Here is a 27,732-nt window from a genome sequence, read left to right as displayed (position 1 = left end):
TTCAGTTGCTCAGTCGTGTCCGACTCTTTGCGACCCCATGAATCGCAGCACACCAGGCCTCCCTGTCCATCACCAACTCCTGGAGTTCACTCAGACTCACGTCCATCAAGTCCGTGATGCCATCCAGCCATCTCATCCTCGGTCGTCCCCTTCTCCTCCTGCCCCCAATCCCTCCCTCTTTTCCAATGAGTCAACTCTTTGCATGAGATGGCCAAAGTACTGGAGCTTCAGCTTTAGCATCATTCCTTCCAAAGAAATCCCAGGGTTGATCTCTTTCAGAATGGACTGGTTGGATCTCCTTGCAGTCCAAGGGACTCTCAAGAGTCTTCTCCAACACCACAATTCAAAAGCATCAATAAACAAATTTTTAGACTTCAAAATATAAAACTAAATTTTAATATACTATAAAAGCTAGTTGATAATTTTATAAACAAGTTTAAAAAACTTCAGAGATTTTCATACGTGTTTCGACTAAATTCAAAGGGCCAACATATCTACATGTTTCTAGGGGTTAAAAGTTTTAAAAAGTATAATTTTTAAAATACACATTAAGAATTTTTGTTTTGGTTATTTTTAAGATTTTACAAATGGTAACAAACATACAAATACAAAAAAAAAGCTTAATGCAAGCTTTTTTTAAAAAAAAAGATGATCTATAAGTAAACTCCAAGAGCTGCAAATAAAAACACAAAAATTGACAAAGATAGGCTCAGAAAAGTGGATGCCCTAAGGCTTACACACAGTTGGCACTACCCAGAAAAAGGCTCCCAAGGGGCATCAAGAGTGAAATTAAGTACACACCTTTAAACAAGGCAGAAGCATGAGCCGAGAGGCAGGAGCAGGCACCAGAAGAACAACTGGGGGCATGTCAGGCAGAGGAGGCAGCAACAAACAAGGGGTGGATTGTATTAGGAGGAAGCAGAGGGATGGAGGGTAGGGAGAGCAAAGGACAATGAGAAAAAATAGGTCCCATAAAGAAATATGATACGGCATATGGCAAAAAAAAAAACCCCACAGAACCAGGAATTAATAGGTTTTGAATTCCAGTTCTAGATCTGTTATATTATATTAGAGTTGACTTCAGAAAACATGTATTTATACATGCTTTGCATAAAACTCAAAGAGACTTATTATGACTTCTATAACTGATATTATAAATGAGCACACATAAAATCAATGTGCCACCCAGCTTCAATTACAAAGGAGTGTGGAAACCAGTGAACACTGGGATCAGTGGCAATCATAAAATGAGGAAAGTGTCAATTTGTTCAAAGATCAGATACTGTACATAGCAAAACTACAACTTCATGACAAGTGAAATCATGAGACCAGAGACTTCATTTGTTTACTTTCTATCCTCCTCTGGCATGTAAAACATGTCTAGTAGTTTGAAGTAGGCATTCGAACAACTGCTGAATAAACTCCCCAATTAAGTAACACACTGTAAGTCCCTGCCGAATACTTACTGACTTTACTACTCTTAATTTCATATTAATCAGCACTTTTTAAAAGTTTTTAAAGTCTGTAAGATTATAAACTGAATAAATTCCATTCTTTTTAATAACCACATCATTTTAATTCCCCTAAACCCAGACATCTTGGAATGTGAAGTCAAGTGGGCCTTAGAAAGCATCACTATGAACAAAGCTAGTGGAGGTGATGGAATTCCAGTTGAGCTGTTTCAAATCCTGAAAGATGATGCTGTGAAAGTGCTGCACTCAATATGCCAGCAAGTTTGGAAAACTCAGCAGTGGCCACAGGACTGGAAAAGGTCAGTTTTCATTCCAACTCCAAAGAAAGGCAATGCAAAAGAATGCTCAAACTACCACACAATTGCACTCATCTCACATGCTAGTAAAGCCATGCTCAAAATTCTCCAAGTCAGGCTTCAGCAATACGTGAACCGTGAACTCCCTGATGTTCAAGCTGGTTTTCGAAAAGGCAGAGGAACCAGAGATCAAATTGCCAACATCCACTGGATCATGGAAAAAGCAAGAGAGTTCCAGAAAAACATCTATTTCTGCTTTATTGACTATGCCAAAGCCTTTGACTGTGTGGATCACAATAAACTGTGGAAAATTCTGACAGAGATGGGAATACCAGACCACCTGATCTGCCTCTTGAGAAATCTGTATGCATGTCAGGAAGCAACTGATAGAACTGGACATGGAACAACAGACTGGTTCCAAATAGGAAAAGGAGTACGTCAAGGCTGTATATTGTCACCCTGCTTATTTAACTTACATGCAGAGTACATCATGAGAAACGCTGGACTGGAAGAAACACAAGCTGGAGTCAAGATTCCCAGGAGAAATATCAATAACCTCAGATATGCAGATGACACCACCCTTATGACAGAAAGTGAAGAGGAGCTAAAAAGCCTCCTGATGAAAGTGAAAGAGGAGAGTGAAAAAGTTGGCTTAAAGCTCAACATTCAGAAAACGAAGATCATGGCATCTGGTCCCATCACTCCACGGGAAATAGATGGAGAAACAGTGGAAACAGTGTCAGACTTTATTTTGGGGGGCTCCAAAATCACTGCAGATGGTGATTGCAGCCATGAAATTAAAAGATGCTTACTCTTTGGAAGAAAAGTTATGACCAACCTAGATAGTATATTCAAAAGCAGAGACGTTACTTTGCCGACTAAGGTCCGTCTAGTCAAGCTATGGTTTTTCCCGTGGTCATGTATGGATGTGCAAGTTGGACTGTGAAGAAGGCTGAGCGCTGAAGAATTGATGCTTTTGAACTGTGGTGTTGGAGAAGACTCTTGAGAGTCCCTTGGACTGCAAGGAGATCCAACCAGTCCATTCTGAAGGAGATCAGTCCTGGGTGTTCTTTGGAAGGAATGATGCTATAGTTGAAGCTCCAGTACTTTGGCCACCTCATGCAAAGAGTTGACTCATTGGAAAAGACTCTGATGCTGGGAGGGATTGGGGGCAGGAGGAGAAGCGGACGACCGAGGATGAGATGGCTGGATGGCATCACGGACTCAATGGACGTGAGTCTGAGTGAACTCCAGGAGTTGGTGATGGACAGGGAGGCCTGGTGTGCTGCGATTCATGGGGTCGCAAAGAGTCGGACACGACTGAGCAACTGAACGGAACTGAAACACCTTCAAAAAGATGTGAAATTATCAATTAAAGAGTTCACGCATTAAGACAACTGAGTAACAATTATAACTGCTCAGTTTTTAAAAGTGAAAAGCAAAGTTAATGCTGTTAACGTTTTTCCACTAGAAGTTACAGGCATAAATAAAGATGGGCTATAATTCTGCCCAAAAATACCTGATACAGACAAAACTTTTCAATATCAACAAATACATGTTAGATCAGGTGTGAATGATGAAATCGTACAGTATTCCAAACTATGCATATATTTTAAAGTGCTAGACCACAATGTAGCAAAGTGATATTTATAAACCATAATCACTATACAGATGTAAAGAATCAACTATAACAGATTACAAAGACAAAGCTTCAATTCAAAAAGCGTTTACAAGATACAAGAACAGATGCCTCTCAACTGAGTAAAAAAGAAAGAAAAACCACTGTATCACAATGTAAGCAGACAGATATTGCCTGCAAGAATTACAATAAGGAGGTATAAAGAACGTCAAGAAAGTCTCAAGGTAGAAGAAGTCATGTCTTCGAATTGACAATGACTCTGAAAATACTTTATGACTAAATAAATGCAGAAGAGCAGGAGCCACGTCAATGTTTGCCTACCACTGTATCTCCAACTCTTAAAACAGTGCACTGAACACAGAATATTGTAATATTACTGACTGAATACACAAACATTTAAAATGGACCTTTAGAGACTGAGAGGACACTCTAGCATGAGGGAAACATGTAAGGAAAAGAATAAAGGAGGAAATAAAGATGTGTTTCAAAGAACAGAATTAGCCTAATTTTGGTGGAGTATATTTATAACGGGCAGAAGATCAGGAGGAGTTTGTGTCCACTATGAATTTCAAAACAAGTTTAAATTTAATTTGGTTTAACCAAAAAATAATAATAAGTTTTATGAATGAAACTAGAATATAAGAGAATACAAGATTGCCTCCTCTAACACAAACGATTTAGTTCAGAACCACTGTGGTAGCAATAAGAATGAAAGGAGTGGGGGAAAGGTGAAATGTAATTCTAAGAATTTGAGTTTGGCTGATCAAAAAACAGTAGGATAGTTAAAGGAAATACAAAGTCCAAAACAAGATGGTGAGGGTGGGAGGAAGACTCACATAAAGAAAATGACGTTTGTTGAGAACTTATTCCTTGTTAAACATTTCAAATACACTATTTATTTAGTCTTCAAAACATCTCTGTGAGATAGTTAGACTCCCATTTTACAAATGGAGCAGAGAGGTCAAGAGGCTTCCCCAAAATTCACAAAGCTAATTACTTATGTGTCACTCCCTGTCTTCTTCCTTCCTAAGACCCTCCATTTTGTTCAAATATGGGCCAGCAATGTGCTCAGGAAGGTGGGCCACTCCCCTAGCCCTGGGACAATGAATCCTGATTGTTCTAAACAAGGGAAATCCTATTTCCATTGTCCAATAACCCAGGCCTGACCTATGAGGCATGAGAAGAAATACATTGAGGGCTCTGGGAAACTTTTCTACCCGCATTAGCATTTCGGATGTCATTAGGACCCTTGAAGCTACCGATCTAACAGTTAGTTATCCCTGCTTTCCAACCCATCAGCAAGTCAACTCAATTCTGGTTCCAAAATACCTCGTTAACCCTTTTCTCCTATCATCCTAGTCCAGGCCTTTATTAACTCTCAGCTGGACTCTAATAATTATCCTCCTAGTCAATCTCCCTGTGGACACTCTTGCTCCCAAAGAGCAACTCATTCCCCAAAGAGCAGCCAAAGAAATCTTTAAAATATAAATCATGGACCAACTGAACACATGCTCTGCTGCTGGAACTGTAAAATGGTACAACCACCAGAGAAAAGAGTACAAAAGAAAAGAAACCACCACAGAAAAGACAAAAAGTTTAGTTTCCTCAAAACACTAATATATACACACACATCCAAAAAAACTGAAACCAGAGTCTCAAAGAGGTATTTGCATACCCACATTCAGAGCAGCACTATTCACAATAGCCAAAAGGGAAAACCAACAGATGAAAGGACATTTTAAAAAATGCAGTAGAGGGCTTCTCTGGTTAAGAATTCACCTTGCAATGCAAGGGACACCAGTTAGATCCCTAACCCAGGAAGATCCTACATGCCACAGAGCAACTAAGCCCACAAGCTGCCAACTACTGATCCCACACACCGTAGCTCCTGAAGCCCAGGCACATACAGCCCATGCTCCCCAACAAGAGAAGCACGCACACCACAGTGAAGAGTAGCCCCCGCTGGCCACATCTAGAGAAAGCCCATGTGCAGCAACGAGCTGCAGCCAAAAAATAAAATAAATCTCTTTTTAGAAGTACAGTATAAACATACACTGGAATATTATTCAGCCTTCAGATGAAAGAAAGTTCTGTATTATATACAAAAAGGATGAACCGTGAGGACCCTATGCTAAGCGACATAAGCTAGTCACAGTAAGACAAATACTACGTAATTCCACTTACAGGACCTATCAAAAGTAGTCAATTCACAGAAATAAGGTAGAACGGTAGTAAATATACTTAACACTTCTGAACTGTACACTTAAAAATGGTTAAGATGACAAATTTTATGTTAAGCATTCTTTTCACAGTATAAATACACACACATCAGGCCAAACAAAAATAAATCCTATCACTTAACTCTTCTCCTTAAAATCCTTCAGCTGCTTCCTATCACCCACTGATAAACTTCAAACAAGGTCTATGAGGCTCTGTACCATCTGGTCCTTCTTGCTTATACAGCCAGACCACACGCTACTCGCCTCCTCCCTTCAAGATGCTCAGTCAAAATAACACTCTCTCGCTTCTTCAGACAATTCAGATCCTTTCTTGCCTCAAGGTCTCTATCCATTCTATTGCCCCTGTGCGGAATGCTCGTCCCTAATCCTTCACTGTCTTGGCTCTCCATTATCCTTCAGATGTCACCTTAAATGTGACCTTCTCAGAAGCCTTCCCTAACCAGCTTACCTAAATTAATAGGTGTCCCCACACCATTCACATTATTTTCTGTCTTCTGTCTCTGTCACTCCTTGATGGCATTTCTAATTAACTATTTTTTTTCCCTATCTTCCCAAACAAAATGCAGGCTCCATCAGGACAAGGACCTCATCAATCTTGTTCATCATTATATCCCTAATATTTATATATGCCTGTTATATACTTAACATTTTAAAACTTATTAATTCCACATTAAGGAAAAATCATTCTATGAGTCTGTTATTAAATATACATACAGATCTTTAAAAGGGTGTAACTGATGCTATAATTATTATTTCTAGTTATTGAGGTAGATATGTTAACTATAATTGTCAACATGCTCTAAATTTCCTGTAATAAATCTTTACACTTGGAAATTTAAGATTTTTAAGACTAATATTTCAGCTGTTACATGCATCTTTTAATTATATAAAATAAAGGTAAAGAACAACTCAAGCTAACAATACAACCAACTTCTTAAAAATACCATAGTACTCCTCAATCTCTGTCTACACTTAGTTTTCTATTTCTACAAAGTTTTAACTAATCTCAGGCCATGAAGGACAGGAAGCCTGGAATGCTGCAGTTCACGGGGTCGCAGAGTTGGACATGACTTAGCGACGGAAGAACAACAGGCCATTAACGGTTGTTGAGATTACAAAAGTGACCCAAACTATGTCTTCTTACTTTTCTAAATGTATGTAAAACATCTTAACAACATGTAATATATCACTGCACATTTCTACAACTTTCCTACATCTATAGATTAAAAAAAAAATCAACAATAACTGAACACTTACACTTGCCATATTCTAAGCACTCTTCTACACAGATGAACTCATTTGTACTTTAAAACCCATTTTAGAGATAAGGAAATTTAGGTACTAATAGGTTACACCATCTACCCTAAGTTACAATACCAGTGTCAGTCTGGGACTCAAGCCCAGGAAATCATGCTATAGTCTAGAAACTATGCTCTTAATTACTCTTCACAAAAGCTGGAACTGACTTATGGCCCAAATAAAAATCCAAGATATAAAATGCTATGTTTCTTAAAAATTACATTTCATCCTTAAATAGCCACAAAAACAAAGCACAAACAGGAATTACCCACTTATTGAAAATACCAATTTTTTTAAGTTGTCTTAAGCCCCAGAAATGTACATTTTAAATGAGCATTTTTAAGAGCTCAGAATAGTTAATAGCAAAACTTTAAGGAAGGAAAAAATGGTTATTTACCAAAGATAACGCCAAAGCCTTTGACTGTGTGGATCACAATAAACTGGAAAACTTTTCAAGAGATGGGAATACCAGACCTCCTGACCTGCCTCCTGAGAAATCTGTATGCAGGTCAAGAAGCAACAGTTAGAATTGAACATGGAATAACAGACTGATTCCAAATCGGAAAAGGAGTACGTAAAGGCTGTATATTGTCATTTTGCTTATTTAACTTACATGCAGAGTACATCATGCAAAATGCCAGGCTGGATGAAGCACAAGCTGGAATCAAGATTGCCGGGAGAAATAGCAATAACTTGAGATATGCAGGTGACATGACCCTTATGGCAGAAAGAGCCTCTTGATGAAAGTAAAAGAGAATGAAAAAGTTGGCTTAAAGCTCAACATTCAGAAAACTAAGATCATGGCATCCAGTCCCATCACTTCATGGCAAATAGATGGGGAAACAATGAAAACAGGGAGAGATTTATTTGGGGGGGGGGTCTCCAAAATCACTGCAGATGGTGACTGCAGCCATGAAATTAAAAGATGCTTGCTCCTTGGAAGAAAAGCTATCACCAACCTACAAAGCATATTAAAAAGCAGAGACATTACTTTACCAACAAAGGTCCATCTAGTCAAAGCTATGGTTTTTCCAGTAGTCATGTACGGATGACAGTTGGACTATTAAAAAAGCTGAGTGCCGAAGAATGGATGCTTTTGAACTATGGCGTTGGAGAAGACTCTTGAGAGTCCCTTGGACTGCAAGGAGATCCAACCAGTCTATCATAAAGGAAATCAGTCCCAAATATTCATGGGAAGGACTGATGCTGACTGAAACTCCAATACTTTGGCCACCTGATGGGAAGAACCAACTCATTGGAAAAGACCCTGATGCTGAGAAAGACTGAACGCAGGAAGAGAAGAGAGAAGGGGGGTGACAGAGGAAGAGATGGTTGGGTGGCATTACCAATGCAATGGACATGAGTTTGAGTAGGCTCCAGGAGTTGGTGATGGACAAGGAAGCCTGGCATGCTGCAGTTCATGGGGTTGCAAAGAGTTGGACATGACTGAGTGACTGAACCGAACTGAACCAAAGATAAATGAACAAGGAAGTTATAAAATTCCTTGAACAATAAAGATCTAGAATTTAACATTAATCAGAAAGTTTAATTTTACTACTTCTCCAGCCTCATTTTCTAATTCACTTCCAACCACACCCTGGACTTTATCATAAAAATCCTTGGCACTGGAGGATTTTTAAGGTATAAACTATTTGAGAGCAATCCTCAATCTCTCCATTATGTGGAATAATTATCATAGAGAAGACCATAATTACACAAGGCTTCTGTAAAGTTTAAGTGAGATAAAATACACAAATGCCAGGTATAAATTGAAATCTCACATTCAAATACAAATGTTGATACACTACAAGCTGGCTCACAACTGACTCTGCCATCTTGAGTATCTGGTAATTCACAATCTCCATGTAGCATTCTCAAATGCCAATGTCCATGACCAGAGTCATTTCCCACTCTACCCAGCTTATGCCTCTCACACCACTGTAAATTTCCCTATCTGGTAAACTCTCATATATTCTCAGTAAGGATATACCTCTACTGTGGAGAGGCAGGAACACCTTCATTAATAACCCACCTCACCAAATTAAAGTTAGGAACTCCATCTTTGTAATTCTACTAAATATAATACATAGCCAAATGTTCAAATACCTCCATCACAATGGAGCATCACCTTTTCAGTGGGTATATCCCCTCCTGGAAAAACAGAACGGATGGATAGTTTATTAATCCTTGGGGAGTGGCACATAAAACTCACTGAAGCTTTTCGTTTGCTTGCATTTTTTAGTTTCTCTGTTAATAAAGGATAAAAGTAACACAGAGTAAACAAAAAAGAACGTTTATTTATATAACTTTTCCCAAAGAAAAGGGAGACTTAAGAGAAATTTAGGACGCAATCCCATTCACAATAACATCAAAAAAATAAAATACCTAGGATGAAATCTACCTGTGGAGGTAAAAGAATTATACTCAAAAAACTGTGAGAGACTGATGAAAGAAAACTGAAGACAACACAAACAAATGGTAAGATACACTGTGTTCATGGATTAGATTAGATGAATTAATACTATTAAAATGACTGTACTACCCAAGGCAATCTACAAATTCACTGCAATCTCTATCAAGACACCAAGGGCATTTTTCACAGAATTAAAACAAGTAGTTTTAAAATGTGTATGGAAACATAAAAGATCCCAAATAGCCAAAACAATCTTGAGAAAGAACAGAGCTAGAGGAATCTGACTTCAGATTATACTACAGAGCTATAGTAACCAAAACAGTACAGTACTGGCATTAAAAACAGACACATAGATCAACAAAACAGAACTGGGAGTCCAGAAATAAATCCACACACTATGGTCAATCTACAACAAAGGAGGCAAGAACATGCAAGAGAGAAAAGACAGTCTCTACAATAAGTGGTGCTAGGAAAACCGGACAGCTACAAGTAAAAAGACTTAAAGTGGAACATTCCCTAACATCATATACAAAATAAATTCAAAATAGATTAAAGATCAAAGTATATGACCAGAAACCATAAAACTCCTAGAAGAATTTGACATAAATTATAGCAATAATTTATGGCTCTGTCCTCTAAAGCAAAAGAAATAAAACCAAAAATAATCAAGTGGTTCCAAATTAAACTTAAAAGCTTTTGCCCAGAAAAGGAACCATCAACAAAGACAACCTACTAAATGAGAGAAAATATTTGCAAATGCTATGACCAATAATGGGTGAACATCCAATATAAACAGCTCATAAAACTCAATATCAAGAAAGCAAACAACCCAATTTAAAAATGGGCAGAAGACCTGAATAGACATTCTTCCAGAAGATATGCAGATGGCCAATGAGCATATGACAAGATCCTCAACAACCTTAATCATCAGAGAAATGCAAATTAGAGCTATAATGAGATATCACCTCATTATGAATGAGGTATCTATTAAGAATGCCTATCATCAAAAAAAAAAAAATAATAACAAATGCTGGCAAAGACGTGGAGAAAAGGGAACCTTCTTACACTGCTGGTGGGAACGCACACTGGTGCGGGTACTGTGGAAAACAGTACAGAGATTTTTCAGAAACTGAAACTAGAACTACCATATGATCTAGGAATTTCACACCTATATACACTAAAAAAAAAAAAACAAAAAACCACCAATTCAAATGGATATATCCACCCCAATGTTCACAGCAGCATTATTTACAACTGTCAAGATATGAAGCAACTTAAGTGTCCAACCACCAACAGATGAATAAAGAAGATGTGGCGTGTATACACACACACACATACACTTACATGCTGGAATACTACTCAGCCACAAAAAAGAACAACATTTTGCCACTTGGAGGGTATCATGCTAAGTGAAATAAGTCAGACAGAGAAAGACAAATACTGTATGGTATCACTTATTTGTGGGATTTTAAAAAACAAAACAAACTAGTGACTATTACAAAAAAAAAGAAGCAGACTCACAAATGTTTACCAATGGGGAGACAGAAGTGGGGAGGGGCAAGAAAGGGGTGAGGAATTAAGACGTACACACTACTACGCATAAAATAAATAAGCTACAAGGATACAAAGGGAATATAGCCAATATTTTACAATAACTATAAATGGAGTATAACCTTTAAAAATTGTGAATCACTGTGCTGTACACCTAAAACTTATATACTATTGTACATCTATACCTCAATTTTTAAGAATGCTATAACATTTATAACATTTTTTAAAAGTATGCAACACTTTGGCAATTTTCAAGTTTACATTGTTTTCGCAACAATAAAAATGGTCAAATTTTATATCCCCAGTTCTTTGTATCATGTCTGGCACAAAACAGTCATTTAAAAATGTTCAAAACTTATGTGAACACACACATTCACTGAAGTCTGACTTTCTCATTTTTAGCCTCTATGGGTTTTTTCAGAATCCACTTTGACAGAACTAGAACCAAACAATGGATGCATAGCACAAGGTATATTTTAAAAAGCAAATTCAAGAAACAGCAAAGGAGGGGAGTTCCCTTGCTTCCAAGACACGAAGGTACCATTGCTCGCCAGGGATCTAGGATCCTATATTCACAGCAGTCAAGAAACAGCAAAAGATACCTATACCACAGTTGGACAAAGATTTCGAGTAGTTTTTTGTTTTGTTTTGTTTTTTTTAATTTGGACCCAGAAACACAGAAGGAGGAAATATCAAGGATTAATATAGTCTGAAGTTGTGTGACAAAGTAGAAACAGCTGAAGATGACAGAGAGCAGGAAAACACAGGGAAAACAATGTATTTGTCACGAATGGAAAAGTTAAAAGATTTATTGCTGGAGAATGGGAATAAAAAAGGAGGGGAACTAAGATTATCTATTACTCAACATCATATATTTTTGAAAGGAAAGAAAAACAGTGTAAAGAAAACATGAGTGCAATAACATGTACATTGTGAACAGCAAGAAAAAAAATCAAATCAGGATTTAAAAACCTTTTCAATTATTGAGAATCACTTAAAACACAATTATAAATCATCTTCATTAATGTGGGGGTTTGCGATGAGGTTTTTTAATTAAACAAATAAGATATTCAATTCAAATAGTTTTAAAATTTAATTCTGTAAAATGTCTTCCAACATATTCAGTTCCATATAATGTCACATCTAGGAAAATCAAAGAGAGGTACAGAAAGTGAAAATGACTAAAGGAAAAAAGTAAATTGCAAATTACAGAAGTTAAGATCCAGAAGCACACAAAAACACAAATTCATTAGAAAGAAATACTGGGACAGATACAGGCACTTGGTTTTGAAATGAATCAATCCAAGTAAACTCTCTTTGTCATACTCTAGCTCCCTGGTCCTGGGGTGGGGAAGTTGCCACTATCTTAAGAAAACACTGAAAAGGCACTGTTCTACCACTAATCTTAGCCTTAATCCTAAAAGTTGTTTCATTTCAGACCAGATGGCTGATGAAGCCTAGCAGAAAAGGAAATTACTCCCAGGACCGCAACTATGATAGCTGTGCAGTATCACCTCAAGGGCCAAATGAAATAAAGTCAAAAGTCAAATCAATCATTGGCTTGGGGTTCCCCACCCCCAATTTAGAACTTTCCTAGTAATGAAGCTCTCTGAGGAGGAAATGTTCAGCTAGACCAGAGGAACACAGGACTGGGCACTCAGGCTTAGGAGAGAACCATCCTTAAATCTGCAACAGTGAAACCAGTCAAGAATAGTTGCTGAAGGTAGGATTAGCAAGTGTCAAGAAGGATTGCATATCTAATACCTACGAATATAAAGATCTGGAAGAATAGGGGAAAAAATCATTTAGATTTGGCATGTGATCAAATGTGTAATTCACACAATGAAACTCAAAAATTAATTTTGAAACAATATGTCAGCACTCTGAGGCACTGTTATTCATTCAAAGAAGGGTAGAGGGGAGGTTCAACTCTGAAGCATTGTAATGTTAGTTCAATCTATAAAATTATCCTTTGTTAAGGAATAGACATTCATTTCTAAATACAGAATACTAAAAAATTTCATATAAATACTTAGGAAATCAACATGTAAGTCCAATCACATACAAAAATAATGTTATATTTAAAAGGCATATCTGAAATAAAGAAGACCCTCTATAACCAAGTGTTTCTTCTTGCCTTTCAAGGACTTGTACCAATTTAAATCATTCTACAAGCTCTAGGAGTTTAAAGATTAAAGGTAACTTTTATTTCTCAGACCTCCTATAAATAGATTCCTTTCTAATCTAACATTAAATTTTATAAAATTTCCTTTAAACATTTTCATAGCCACTGCATCATTTAAACTCTCAAGACCTCCACTTCTATATAGCTTACTAATTGGCCTCTTTATTTATCTCTCTTATCTCTCCACTTCCATCCACCCATACTTAGCTTTTCAAACACTGAGGTCATGTCACTCCCATGTTTAAAAACCACAGGGCTTTTCAACCCCTGACAGGATGATAGATTTAGAACTCAGTTCACGAACAAAACATTCTGAAAGTTCAAGATACATTTTTAAGCCTTTTGTTCAACCTCAAAATTTATAATAAACCTATTTTTTCCATAACCTACACATTTAGTATTGTTAAATGTTTTAAATTACTATTAAATATTTAATGTTTGTTTTCAAAATACTAGTAAAATGAATATACCAAGAAAATGTATCAAAACTTCCCTGTGGCTTTCCATACTCCCCAGTACATGGCTGCATACCCCAGTTTTAGATGTCTTGACATTTCAATAGCCAGGGAATAAACTAGAGAATATTAAGTGAAAGTTGCTCTGTCGTGTCCAACTCTTTGTGACCCCACGGGCTATACAGTCCATGGAATTCTCCAGGCCAGAATACTGGAGTGGGTAGCCTTTCTGTTCTCCAGGGGATCTTCCCAACCCAGGGATCAAACCCAGTCTCCTGTACTGCAGGTGGTTTTTTTACCAGCTGAGCCACAAGGGAAGCCCAAGAATACTGGAATGGGTAGCCTTTTCCTCCTCCAGTGGATCTTCCCGACCCAGGAATCAAACTGGTGTCTCTTGCACTGCAGGGGGATTCTTTACCAACTGAGTTATCAGGGAAGTCCTGACATCAGGGAATATTGTTCTTGATAATTTGGCAAACCTTCTTTCTCCCTGCATTTCTACTATTCTACAGACACCCTATCAGTATTAGTCACTCATTCGCATCTGACTCCGCGATCCCATGGACTGTAGCTCACCAGGCTCCTCTGTCCATGGGATTTTTCAGACAAGCATACTGCAATAGGTTGCCATTTCCTCCTCCAAGAGATCTTCCCCACCCAGGACTGGGTCTCCGGCATCACAGGCAGATTGTTTACTGTCTGAGTCATGCTTAAACATTAAAGAAAGCTATTTCACTTATTAGTTATTCTTGTATACACCTCCCTCTTGAAAGCCTTTTCACTCATCTCCACAAGAAGTCCTATCTATAATACATCAAGGTCAAGCTCAAATCCAACCCTGTTCCAAGGCACAGTCTCCAGTAGCCTTACTTTCTCCAACATTCTGAAGTCTGTTACAGTTAATCACAGTCTATTATTATGTCTACTTGAGTATATAATGATGCATACAACACACCAGTTAAGAAACAAAGCTCTGGAGTCAGAGAAACCCACATCAATGTCTAACTCTGCTACTTACTGTGATCTTGGACAAGTTATCCTGCTTCAATTTTCTCATCTTTTATTTGAAGAAAGCAATTATCTAACAATTAATTTCTCAATCAAAAACAGTGATATACATACAGCAGTTAGCAAAATACTGACCATCAAGTAATAGTATTATTCCCAATAGGCAAACCCACGTCTTACTCTCTTTTCTATTTTTTTCCCATTCCTACTACGTGGTGGGCTTCCCTGGTGGCTCAGTGGTAAAGAATCCACCTGCCAATGCAGGAGACACAGGTTCAGTTCCTGGGTCTGGAAGATTCCCTGGAGAAAGAAACAGCAATCCACTCCAGTATTCTTGCCTGAGAAATGCCATTAATAGAGGAGCCTGGAGGGCTACAGTCCATGGAGCTGCAAGAGTTGGACACGACTTAGCGACTACGTGGTATTCTGCGTTCACTTGATAATTGCTTGGTTGATGAAATCTGATCAATTCAGAAGTAATATCCTAGGTAGGTCTTAATCAGGTAAGGTCCAAATTCTGACAAAAATCAAAAATGGCTTGCTAATCAGCTAATCATATTATTAGCTGTTAATTTTAACATTAGCTTAATGAGTTTATACTTTGGCTACCATATACACAAATAAAGTGTTCCATGCTGCATTATTATCAATGAGCAGGGCAATATTTAAAATGCGTGATATAGTTACTCAGAAGTCTTAATTAATCCAAAAATATTAGCATGTATCCAGTCACAAAGCAAGCCTTTAGCAAATTAAACAATTTCTGTGTGGATCCTCCTCCTGTTAAAATTAAGCTAAATCCTGAACTATTCCAGCTGGCCCTCTGAATTTTTCCTGTGCCAGGGGATTCCCAACAGAGACCAATCAGTTCTGCCACAGTATTCTCAAAGAGCACCAAGGGATGCAGTGTTTCCAGACCAATGATATTACTACCAATTCTTAAATGGTCAGAATACACTAGATCAAAGACATATGAGTATATTCTTTAATTCTGCAATCAGGAAAAAGAAAAAAACAACCTAGAGCTATGGCCAAAGACTAGTTAAGAAAGGGATTGGTAAATGTTAACTATGGGAAAGGAAAAAAAGGATACAGCAGAAGAGCTAGCCATCAAAAGGTGGTTTCATGAAATCCTAAGCTAAATCCAAAAAGAGTAAATTCACGGAAGGAGTAAAAACATTTCCTATTACTATGTGAGCTACACTATGAATTTAACTACTGTCACAATGAAACCACTGACGGGTAAATTCACAAAATATTACTCAGAGTAACATATATATATATATATATATACACACCACACTCAAGCCAACTGCTAATTTTCAAAAAAGTTACAGCATTTGCTGGGTAAACGTTAGGGAGGCAAGGTGAAAAAAGTGAAGTTTAATGTTTTCCCAAAGACAATTATGCTCATGTGAGATATTTTCATCTAAGTGAAAGCCCTACAACACAGATATGTTTAACATTAGAAAGTAGTAGTGGCTCTTCTAAGTGGTATTATACTTTCAAAAAAGAATACTTTAAATTTTCAATGAAATGTTAATACTTCCAAAAGACATGTTTAAAAATATGAATTTTATATTTTTACTAATATGCCAAACTAGTGAAAAGTATTACAGTTAAAACCTTTATATAAACACTAAAAAGCATTACATTAATTCATAAAAGAATGATAGAAGCAAATTTTTTTAAGATAAAATTTGTTTTAAAAGACTCTGAAAATGTTCTAATATTTCAATTGTTCTGCATATTTTGCCAGAATAATTGTGTTCTATATACATGCAATATGTTTATGTATGTACATTATGCACACAAAAACATACATATATGTGTGTATATATATATGTATATGCCCTCTGTCAATGCCCTTTCATAAACTGTTTCTCAGGGACCATATCTGGATGAGATCAATCACTCAGACTTGATTGGGATCAAGTCACTGACTGTGAATCTGTTAGGCAAAAGAAAAAAAAACATGATGTTTTAAATTATTCAAGCACTGCTTTAGATTATAATCAACAAGTGCATCCCTAGCTTGCTTTAAATTTCAAAATCGCTTTCAAAGAACCCTAAGTATATATCCAGTTATTATTAAGTTAAAATTATTATTAAAATATTATATACATATACACATATATAACTTAAACCCTTACTACAAAGCATTTTTTAATGGTTTCATCTTATCAAAAATTTACACACACTAAATCCTAAAACAGTAATATAAAAAAAGAAAATAAAATATAAATCAATGTTCTTATGACAATGGGTCTGTTTATCCTGATGATCTGACATAGTCTCTCTCTTTCAAGGGCTTCCCCAGTGGCTCAGCAGTAAAGAATCCGCCTGCAAAGCAGGAGATGGGGGTTCGACCCCTAGGTCGGGAAGATCCTCTGGAGGAGAAAATGGCAACCCATTTCGGTACTTCTGCTTGGAAAATTCCATGGACAGCAGAGCCTGGTGGGCTACAGTCTCCAGGGTTGCAAAGAGTCAGACACGACTGAAGCAACTGAGCACAAATGCACACACAGTCTCTTTTAAAGAACACCTGCTTGCTCAAAACTAAGCATGCAGTAGATGACTGAAAGGCAATTTATTCTTAAAATACACTAAACCTCTACAGTAAAACTCTTGAGAGGAAAACTTCAGTGGAAGAAAATGCTCTCTAGATCTTATTAGTAAGAGAAAAACTCATGGTGTTGCTAAAGCTAAGTATTTAAAATACTAATCTGAAGAGGAAAAGAAGATAGTGACTCTGATTGTCATTTTCAGATCTACTAAGAATTCACGGTTAAATGACATCATTAATACAGAGTCAGAGAGAACAATTGTCTCCAAATTCTTACAAGAATTTTCCACTTTTCAAAAGTCACATAAAACTTAGTTTTATTACTGAAACTCTCTACTCAATTTCTATCCATTAGCACTGACTAGATTATGATAATGCTGTTATTTTTTTTTTGCTTCAGTCTACGGTTCTACTTCCTGAAGCGTACAACAGCAATAATTATGTTCTGAGTTAAGCACAACATTTACAAACGGAAACCATAAAAGATAGCACTATTCATACAATCAGAAGAATAGGAAGGAGCCCCGTACAGACCATATAAATCAATGAAATTTTCAATATTCTCTAACCTTCTTGTGGACTTTCAATTTACCTTTTCCCAGCTACCAGTTCTGTTGACTGTATTTACATACTTATTAAAATGACAACTTGTGCATTGCGTAGTTTGATTATCTTAAAGTTTAAACAGAAATATCCAACTTTTCAAAATCAATATTCTAACAAAGGGAAAGAATATTAGAAACAAATTTCAGGGTTAATATTATTTTAGTAAACTTACTTTAAAGCACTACCACTCAAACTCATTTTGTGTGATATATCATACTTTTCATCCAATACAAATCACCTTGCCTTTTTCACAATGCCATAAATAACTCAGAGGAACTTAAGTCTTCAAAAGGAAGGATTATTAACTGCTTATTAAAATAAAATCCCATCTTAAGTAATTTTCCTGATGTAATAATCTACATGACATACAACGTTAGCGGTTAATTCTAAATTTTCTGAATCATGTGCCTTTCTACCAACTACATATTGATAAAACAGTAGTCGATTATTTATTAACCAAACTTTTCTACTCAAGAAACTAAGAGTCACACTCCTATTCCTTCTAGAAACCCAAGGAGTTTCACCCCCTCCCTTCCTGCATGAGGCATTAAAACTCCACATTCTAGTTTTATCTTGCTACCTTCTTAATGATTACTATAAGACTATTCAAGCATAAAAGTATCCAATCTATTCTCTCACTCAAACTCTATTACACTCCTAATACTGACCATTCTGTAATCTTTTTATCAAATCATGGAGATCTGATGTTTCAAGTTCCATTTAAAGGGCCTGATAAGTTTTAGGGTAAAGCAAGTTAAATATTCCAATCATTATGTTTCATAAAACTTCCAAAAAGCTTGGAAAGTTTACCAACACCCTCCTCTCTAGAATAGTAAACATCCTGTCACAGAACCCAGAGAATAGCTGCTTTGCTCTAAACTCTACCTCCTGAGCACCACTCACAGCAGCTGTTAGTAACTTTCAAAAGCCTGTTCGACTATATCTTTGGTTAAATTAATGATGGGTCATACTGTTACACTTGACTGTGTCCTTTTTAGTCCTGCTATATAGAAAACCTTCAAATTACTTTTAAAAATAAAGTTCAAAAAAAAAAGCTCACTTTAACGCCATTACTTTTCCAAAAGAAAGCATTTCAAGATCCTTACATCATTACTTAAACCACAACCTATCAGTAGCACACGAAAACAGAAAGCTTTAAAGGATTTAATTTTCTACCTCACCTTACCATACATGTTCGCAAATTTCAAGAACGTTCCATATTTTTAAAACGTGCTATTGCAGTCTGTAAGGACTATGCTGCTCAAATACAAGCACCAAATATCCTGCACTGGTAAATTTTCGGTATCTTGCTGGTTAGCTGCTGAGCTTTCTGCACCTTTTGCACCGTGATGATCCACCAGCAAATACTATCTATCCATCCTTTAAAAGGGTCTTCCTCCCACTCCTCAAAAAGAAAAAAAAAAGAAAAAGAAATCCACATTAGACTAGAGGTTTGCCATACTAACAAGAAACCACTAATACCACTAGGTATTATGGCTCTCAAAGAATCCGCTCTAGCAGTCTCCCCTGGGACATTTTGCTCAGCGGGGCTTTGAACCTGTGAGACTCGCTGCCAGCTGCCTTTGCAAAAGCAGCACCAGAGGCGGACTCCATACCGCATTGCTGCTGCTGACTACTTCTAGCAGCTTCAAAAAAAAAAAAAAATCAGCCCAGTACCCTGCAGACCCTGCCTGCTCTTTCTGCAGCACGGAAGAGAAACCACTGCATTGCTCAGCGTGGAACACCGGGGAGCAGACTTAAGGGCGGGGAAGCGAATGCCGTCTGGAGGCTCTGGCGAGGGCGGGGTGTTGGGGGGAGAGGGAAGGCATCCGGAGTGCAGGAGACGGCGACCAAGCAGCGACCGGGGCGCTGGCGTCCGGGCATCACGCACTGACCCGGGCCGTCGAAGTGCAGGCGTCGGGGAGCGGCGCGGGCCCCTCCTGAAGATGGGGGTCCCGCAGTGTCCGGCAGAGCCCCGCTCGCCGCCCGCCGCCCTCCGGGCCCTCACCTGTCATGAGCACCGAGCTGTCGCCCGCCGCCGCCGCCGCCGCCGCGGCAGGGGCAGGGGAGGCGGCCGCCGCAGCAGAGCCCGCCGCCCGCCGTCCGGGGAGGTGTCTGGGCACCAGCTCGCATCCGTCCGCCGCGCCGGCCACCAGCAGCCCGAGCACCAGCAGCGGAGCCCAGAGCCGCCGCCGCAGCCTGCCCGAGGCCGGGCCGGACGTCGTGGCGGGATGAGGAGGAGGAAGAAGAGCGGGGGGAAAGCGCGGCGGCGCCCCGGCCGCCGGCCACTCGTCCGCTTCGAGAGGCGCCGCCGCCGCCTGTGATTCCTCGGGCCGCCCCCGCCACCCCAGACGCGAGCTCCTGCCGGGCGCCAGTCTGGTCCCGTCGGCACCGGCGGCCTCTGGAGCTTGGGTCCTGGCTGCGTTCATTGGTTCCGGTTATTTAAAAAAAAAAAAAAAAGGTGAGGAGCAAAAAGGTACGGCGTCTTCAGGCCGCACGCGACACCCGCGCTGCTGCGGCAGCGAGACCGGGATCCGCTGCTCTGGCGCCTCCAAACACCAGTCCCAGCGCCCGCGCCGCCGCCGCCGCTGCCGCCGCCGCCGCGGCGCATCCCCCCGCCCCCTCCGGCCCGCGCCCGTCGTAGTACCACGCTCGGCCCGGACGCCTCCTCCCCTCACACATTCGCTCGGATACCAATCCCCCGCCTCCTTCAGCGGCTCCGCTGCGCAGGCGCGGAGCGGCTGCACTGGGCCTGCGCGGCCCCCGAGCCCCGCCCCCGGGGCGTTCCAGGGAGGAAGAGGGCCGCGGAGTGGTTTCCAAGGCTTTCGCAGACCCGCGAAGATTGGGGGTGGGGAGGGAGACCGCCGTGTCCCTCTCCTCCGTTCACGCCCCCACCGCGATTGAGACGTCAGGGGACTGAGAGCGGGAACCAAGGAGGCGAGGAGGAGAGTACGAACATCCCAAATCGTTTGAGCGAGTTTTAGCCGAGCAGACGGCAGACAAATAATTGCATGGGTCAGAAAACCTTATAATCCGAAACTGCGGCGTCTCCAGTATTTTGGTACAGGTGGAGTTTACAGGAGGCTAGCAGTGTGGAAGTCGAGGTCATCGCCTTTTACTTACTTAAAGCTCTTGCTAAGTACTAGTGTGCCAGGGAATATCCTGAGCGCTTTACAAATTTACACATTGTAAGTACAAAATATAAATGGTGGTATCGTTTTCATGCCCATTTTACAAAAGATGACGCTAAGGCTCAGAAATGTTCCCAATTTCCACAGCTAATAAATGGGGAAACGGGCCAGATTTAGCGCCACTGAATGTAAATATTGAAAAGGATTTGTTCTAGCTTCTGACTCTCCTGTGCTCAAACATTACCTGAACTCATCGCCTCCCTAACCGCACCCCACCCCATGGAGTCTTTGCTGTCAGTTGAATAGGCTAACAGAAAAACGGTATTTCAGATTTTTCTTGGCTTCTCCTACCTCAAATGCAGCACGAGACACACACACATGCACTCTCTCTCTTCCCCCGCCGACCCCCTACTCTCTCCCTCCCAGCTCCCCCAACTCTCTCCCCCGCCTCCCCGCCCCACTCTCCCCCGGCCCAGGACCCTTCCCCCACCCCAGCGGCAAGAAGTTGTTTGATATGCAGATGAGGTTCTTAGGCACAAAAGTCTTGTTTGGTATTGGGTTTCCGTTGTTGGGTTGGGGTTTTTATTGGTTTATTTTCTCAGTCAAGAAGATACTCAAATTACACAGTCTCCCAAAGAATTTCTTGGGCAGCCTGACCATGAATTTCACTGTGGAAGGGCAGATGCACACTTCAGAAAGGAATTAAGAATTTCTCTGAGGCTAATCAATTTATCAACAATGATTTCTTGACAGACTTCTTGGGAACATGGTGTTTAGGTGCCAATTCTTTATAGGGCAACAGGGAGATTATATTTCCTCTGCTGAAAGGCACAGCAGTCAAGTCACATACTTGCTGAATGTCCTCCAAAAGGAGATAGTTCTGCTACAGAGCCAGCAAAATATAAAGACATAACAGGCTTGTTTCCCGCTCTTCAGAAGGCAACCTTTCATTCATTATTAACTGAGTGCCTCGCGTGTGCTCAGTAGTGGGAATGAAAGTCAAAGTCAGTATTCAGATATAAGATAGAAAACACAGTTCCTGCCTGGGGAATCTTACAGTCTTGCTTGGGAGATAAAATTTATACCCATTAAACAATGAGAGGTTAAGACAAGGTAGTAATCAGTTGTTAAATTGGGCAGAGCAAGCTCTTACAGCAACCCACTCCAGTGTTCTTGCCTGGAGAATCCCAGGGACCGGGAAGCCTGGTGTGCTGCTGTCTATGGGGTCGCACAGAGTCGGACACGACTAGAGCGACTTAGCAGCAGCAGCTGTTACAGCAATAACAGCAGTATGAAACCACGAACAAATTAACAAATCACTGGGTCCAAGCTTCTTTAAACAAAGATGATATGGGCTTTTTCCTGTCTTTAAAAATAGATGTTGGCACTGAGATGGTACTAGATTGGGAGTTATGATTATTTATTCCTCTTACTGGAGCCACAAAAGAGTTATGGAGCTAGAAAACCTGCAAGCGTTAAAGAGACCCCTCTGAGGCAGGTCAGAGGTCAGCAAGAAACTCTCCATCTCCTATTATTTTTGTGATGGGTACCAAAGTTTCCGACTGTTAAGTGGGTGGCCGGAATGCATCTTCTGGCTGAACAGAGGAATAGTTATCACTATGTATCTAGCATAAATCTAGGTACAGAAAAGAGATAATCCACTGCTTTGGAAGAATCTCTAGAATTACAGATGCTATAATTTGCAAGCTAAATGTAAACACAAGGTTTCAGTTGAGGCAATTGTTTCCTTTTCTTCTCAGGTTTCCGGTTCCAACTCCAAGTTTATGCTTTCCCTTTCCTTACTTGCAGCCAAATTCTATTCAAAATCCACTGTGACCCCTTTACCCTGACACCTAACTATTCCTACAGCCTGATTTATACCTTTTAACGTCCAAACCTCACGATTTACCACTTATTCACAAAATGTCTTTCTTGTCTAATTATCACCTATTCATGACTTGCCTGGAAAATCCCATGGACGGAGGAGCCTGGTAGGCTACAATCCATGGGGTCGCAAAGACACAACTGAGCGACTTCACTTCATGTCTTCTAATAGGCGGCAGGTGAGCTTTGGAGACAAACCTGGTGGAAAGAGCAACTCCATGACTTCAGGTGTGCGACCTATAGACAACTTTATCTGCCCTAGGTTTCCAGAAGGGAAACTGGGGAGCAATGTAATAAAGCCCGCCCCGCAGTCGTTGATGACAGACTGAAATAACAGGTCAGCTTTCGCGCGGTGCCGGCACACAGATACAGAATCATCCCGAAGGAGCACTATCCCCAGGATCTGGGCGTGAATCTGAGCGTGTTCCTGGCTTAGGAAAATCGCATCGCACCTTTGCAGAATAGTTTGATTTCATCTTCCAACAAATCCCTAACTCTTGTAGTGCGCGTCCAGCACAGACGCACACTAGGATCCGTCCACTCGGCCCTTCCCCATCACAGAAGCAAATCCGCACGTCTCAAGAGTCCGGCTCCAACCGCATCTCCTTTTTCTCCCCTCTCTTCCCCCGCAGCCAGGACAACCCACGACGCCCCAAGCACTCCAACCCGGACAACCAGATCTAGTCCCTCGCGCGAGGCCACCAGCGCGCCTGCGCTGCCCAGCAGCCTCGCGCATGCCCGCTGTCTCCTGCCGGTTTTCCCCAGGTGCTCGAGCTCTCAGGCTCCCGCGGTTCCGGGACGCCGCGAGCCTGATCGCTCGGCTTCCGGCTCCCACGCCGTGGGCCGCTCGACCCGGCCCCCGGCCGCCCGGCGATGACGTTCTGATGCTGGCGAGATGTGGGTGGGCGTGGAGCGAGAACAGGGATGGAGGTGGAGAAGTGGGGCGCTCCAGCCTGTGGTTCACCCAGCGGGGCTTAGTCTTGCGACTCATTCCACGCACGGAATTTATCCCGTCCGCCTGTGATCTGGATTTCTCAGCTTCCATTCCCTGTCCCTGGAATATCGGGGACTGACTGAACATCATCCGAGAGCTTGCTTCATTTGTTCATCCTGTTTAAGACCCTCAGAGAAATTCAAAGAGTTTCCGTTGGTGGAAACCCTTTTGCATAACAACTCTTTTTATGTTTTCCCACCGACTCCCCACACTAGCTTACAAGGGAATCGATGTCCTGAGAACTTTGGAAACATGTCCAAAGTGATCCTGCTTATGTGATGGCCCCAGGGATCTGATCAATGAAGCCTCTGCATATAAACATAGGCTTCAAATTGATCAATAAATTAAATCACTATAAAAAAGGTAACTAGTTAGCAAGATCCTTTTTTTCTAAAGTCAATAAGCCAATAAGGCATGGAGTATTACTCAACTATTTCAATGAAGGTGGTAAACCTTATTACATCTTTCTCCTTGAGTGAAAGAAGGAAGCCTCCTAAAAGATGTCAAGCATCCAGAGTAGAAAAATCAAAAACTAGAACTGTTAATTTATTAACATATTTTTTAAAGCCACCCATCAGAGCAAATGGACGACAGAGGATGAGATGATTGAATGGCATCACTGACATGAGTTTAAGAGTAAACTCTGGGAGTTGGTGATGGACAGGGAGGGCTGGCGTGCTGCAGTCCATGGCGTCGCAAAGAGCTGGACAGGACTGAGTGACTGAACTGAACTGAATCAGAACAAAAGCAAGTCATCTTTCCCCACCAAAGTCCCGGGAGTCAGCGGGCTCTGGAGTCAAAGATGTTTGCTCTGTTGCTGCTTAATTTGAGGTGCTACATGAATAATAATGACCACATAGTATCTGATAGATACAAAAGCAGTAGGAGTGCTGATAGGTCCTGTAAAAAAGAGGGATAGAGTTGTGAAGGAGATAAAAGAGGAGATATTCACAATTGAAACTGATGAGAATGAGAATTGCTTCATTTGCACACAGATGACTCCTTGGATAGTACTGACAATTCTGAAGGTGAAAAGCAAATCGTGCAACAGGTAAAACATGATATGCCTATGCTCTTGACAGCAGGAGACTGGGAAAGTGATTGATGGAATGGAAAAACCTTGGAGTATAATCCAAGAGATAAGCTTCTAAGTCAGATGCTTACTAACCTAATCTGAAGTTCGTTAAGACCAAGTATTGGTTCCAGAACTAAAGTTTAAGATGGTAAAATTTGTGTTTTGGGGCAAAATGTGGTTCCATAGGCTCAAAGCACTAATCAAATGTTCAAAATATCTGTGGGCACAAAGCTGCTAAACAGTTCCTCTTCACACTTGAAGAGATTATCTAGGAGGGAATTACCTACCCTCAATTTCAAAGTATACAAAACATGTCTCCTTTAGAAAGAGACACTACTGTATTTCCCTGGTGGTCCAGTGGTTGACTCCTTGCTCTTGCTGCAGGGGGCATGGGTTCAATCCCTGGTTGTGGAACTAAGATCCCACTTGCCACATGGAGTGGCCAGAAAAAAAGAAAGAGATGCCACAGGACATATATGAGCAAAGATGAGAAAAGTAGACATCTTTTAAAAGGGTTGCCCATCTCCCTTTCCTTTTGTGGAAAATTCATCTGGAGACTGGAAATGTAAACCCCTTCATATTAAGTTTGAATGAATTAAAGCCATGGCCATAAGTATAGCCATTTGGAATCTAAACTCTTTGTAAAGAGAGAAGCTCCTGTATTTTGGTTCGAGGAAAGCCAGGTCCTTACTGGAGGCTTCTATGAGCTATGATGTCTTTAAGAATATGAATTCTGGAGTTCACGTAGCCATTTACTAACTGTGTGCCTTTGACCAAGTCACTAAACACCTTAATCTCAGTTTCCTCTTTTGTTAAAAAAAAAAAAAAAAAAGTCATAATTGTACCTAGGCAGAGCTGTTGAGAGATAAAAATGGTTGTAAAGGTGCCTGGTGCATAATTAGCTGTTATTATCTAGGCCAATGGTCCCCAACTTTTTTGGCACCAGGGACCTGTTTTGAGGAAGACAGTTTTTCCTCAAACCAGGGTGGGAGGATGGTTGGGGATGACTCAAGCACATTACATTTATTGTGCTCCTCTAAGAATCCAATGCCACTGTTGATCTAAAAGGAGGAGGAGTTCAGGCAGGAATAAGAGTGATGTAAATACAGATGAAGCTTGCTCACTTGCTGCTACTTACCTCCTGTTGTGCAGCCTGGTTCCTAACAGGCCACGGACCACTACCAGTCAGTGATCTAAGCCCTTAAGGGTGATCTAAGCGATTAAGGGTGTTAAGGATAAGAGCTTGTTTTCATTTCATTTGTGCAAAAGAGGAACATGGAAAGAAAGAACACAAGAAACATATATGGGAGCACATACCACAAAAGTAAACACATAAAAATCTTTACAAGGCCTATGCCTGAGGACATGTTCAGTGGTGATATTTGAATCCTGGTTGTCTAGAAAACAGAACCTGAGGTAAGGGCTTGTATAACAATTCCTTAGGGAGTGCAACTCCAGGAAAGCAAGAGTGAGGGGAAAGGGGAAATGAGGCGGGCAAGGAGGTTAAAGAAAAAAAAAAAAAAGAAAGATAACCAAGGTGATGAACTGAGATGGCCACAAAGAGGTCTGGCTGCTCAGTCTCATGTGATTTCTCCATGGCAGACCTGGGAGACCACAGTGTTTTGGAACAGAGGAAGAGAGAGAAAATGGAGCTCCGTTTGGGCACAGGTTACTGCAGGAGCTGTGGACTACCCCGTATTTCTGAATCATGCTCCTGCCTCCCCAGGCAGCTCTAGGGAAATGAGACTCTGAACAGCAGTGGCATTATCCATGCATGAGCTGAGCTGGCAAGTTAATGAGAGCCAATAGCACTCCCCAGCTGTCCACTCGCAGCCTGCAGCTTCCAGCAGTGCCTACCACCACTGTAGCAACAGAGAAGTTCCAGGAAAAAAGGCTGGGTTTTCAAGGTATTAAGTCATTACTAAGTCATGCTCAAACTACCACACAATTGCACTCATCTCACATGCTAGTAAAGTAATGCTCAAAATTCTCCAAGCCAGGCTTCAGCAATATGTGAACCGTGAACTTCCAGATGTTCAAGCTGGTTTTAGAAAAGGCAGAGGAACCAGAGATCAAATTGCCAACATCCACTGGATCATGGACAAAGCAAGAGAGTTCCAGAAAAACATCTCTTTCTGCTTTATTGACTATGCCAAAGCCTTTGACTGTGTGGATCACAATAAACTGTGGAAAATTCTGACAGAGATGGGAATACCAGACCACCTGACCTGCCTCTTGAGAAATCTGTCTGCAGGTCAGGAAGCAACAGTTAGAACTGGACATGGAACAACAGACTGGTTCCAAGTAGGAAAAGGAGTACGTCAAGGCTGTATATTGTCACCCTGCTTATTTAACTTCTATGCAGAGTACATCATGAGAAACGCTGGGCTGGAAGAAACATAAGCTGGAATCAAGATTGCCGGGAGAAATAGCAATAACCTCAGATATGCAGATGACACCACCCTTATGGCAGAAAGTGAGGAGGAACTAAAAAGCCTCTTGATGAAAGTGAAAGAGGAGAGTGAAAAAGTTGGCTTAAAGTTCAACATTCAGAAAATGAAGATCATGGCATCCGGTCCCATCACTTCATGGGAAATAGATGGGGAAACAGTGGAAACAGTGTCAGACTTTATTTGGGGGGGCTCCAAAATCACTGCAGATGTTGACTGCAGCCATGAGATTAAAAGACGCTTACTCCTTAGAAGGATAGTTATGACCAAACTAGATAGTATATTCCAAAACAGAGACATTACTTTGCCAGTAAAAGTCCATCTAGTCAAGGCTATGGTTTTTCCAGTGGTCATGTATGGATGTGAGAGTTGGACTGTGAAGAAGGCTGAGCGCCGAAGAACTGATGCTTTTGAACTGTGGTGTTGGAGAAGACTCTTGAGAGTCCCTTGGACTGCAAGGAGATCCAA

At 40.6% G+C, this 27,732-nt stretch overlaps 1 protein-coding gene across 2 annotated transcripts in view; it reads right to left on the bottom strand.

The window, feature by feature from the left end:
- The window catches only part of STIM2 (stromal interaction molecule 2), a 182,429-nt gene extending 162,087 nt beyond the window's left edge, over positions 1-20,342 (bottom strand). For both annotated transcript variants that reach the window (XM_040237984.1, XM_040237985.1), the window contains exon 1: positions 19,739-20,342. In XM_040237984.1, the coding sequence (XP_040093918.1) occupies positions 19,739-20,159 (421 nt within the window). In that variant the 5' untranslated portion in view covers positions 20,160-20,342. The remainder of the gene's footprint in view (positions 1-19,738) is intronic.
- Between the last annotated feature and the right edge of the window lie 7,390 nt (positions 20,343-27,732).

This window comes from Oryx dammah, unplaced genomic scaffold (assembly GCF_014754425.2).
Source record: "Oryx dammah isolate SB20612 unplaced genomic scaffold, SCBI_Odam_1.1 HiC_scaffold_3, whole genome shotgun sequence".
NCBI lineage: Eukaryota > Metazoa > Chordata > Mammalia > Artiodactyla > Bovidae > Oryx > Oryx dammah.
Note: the sequence above shows the minus strand (reverse complement) of the source record. Positions and strands in the feature narration are given on the sequence as shown.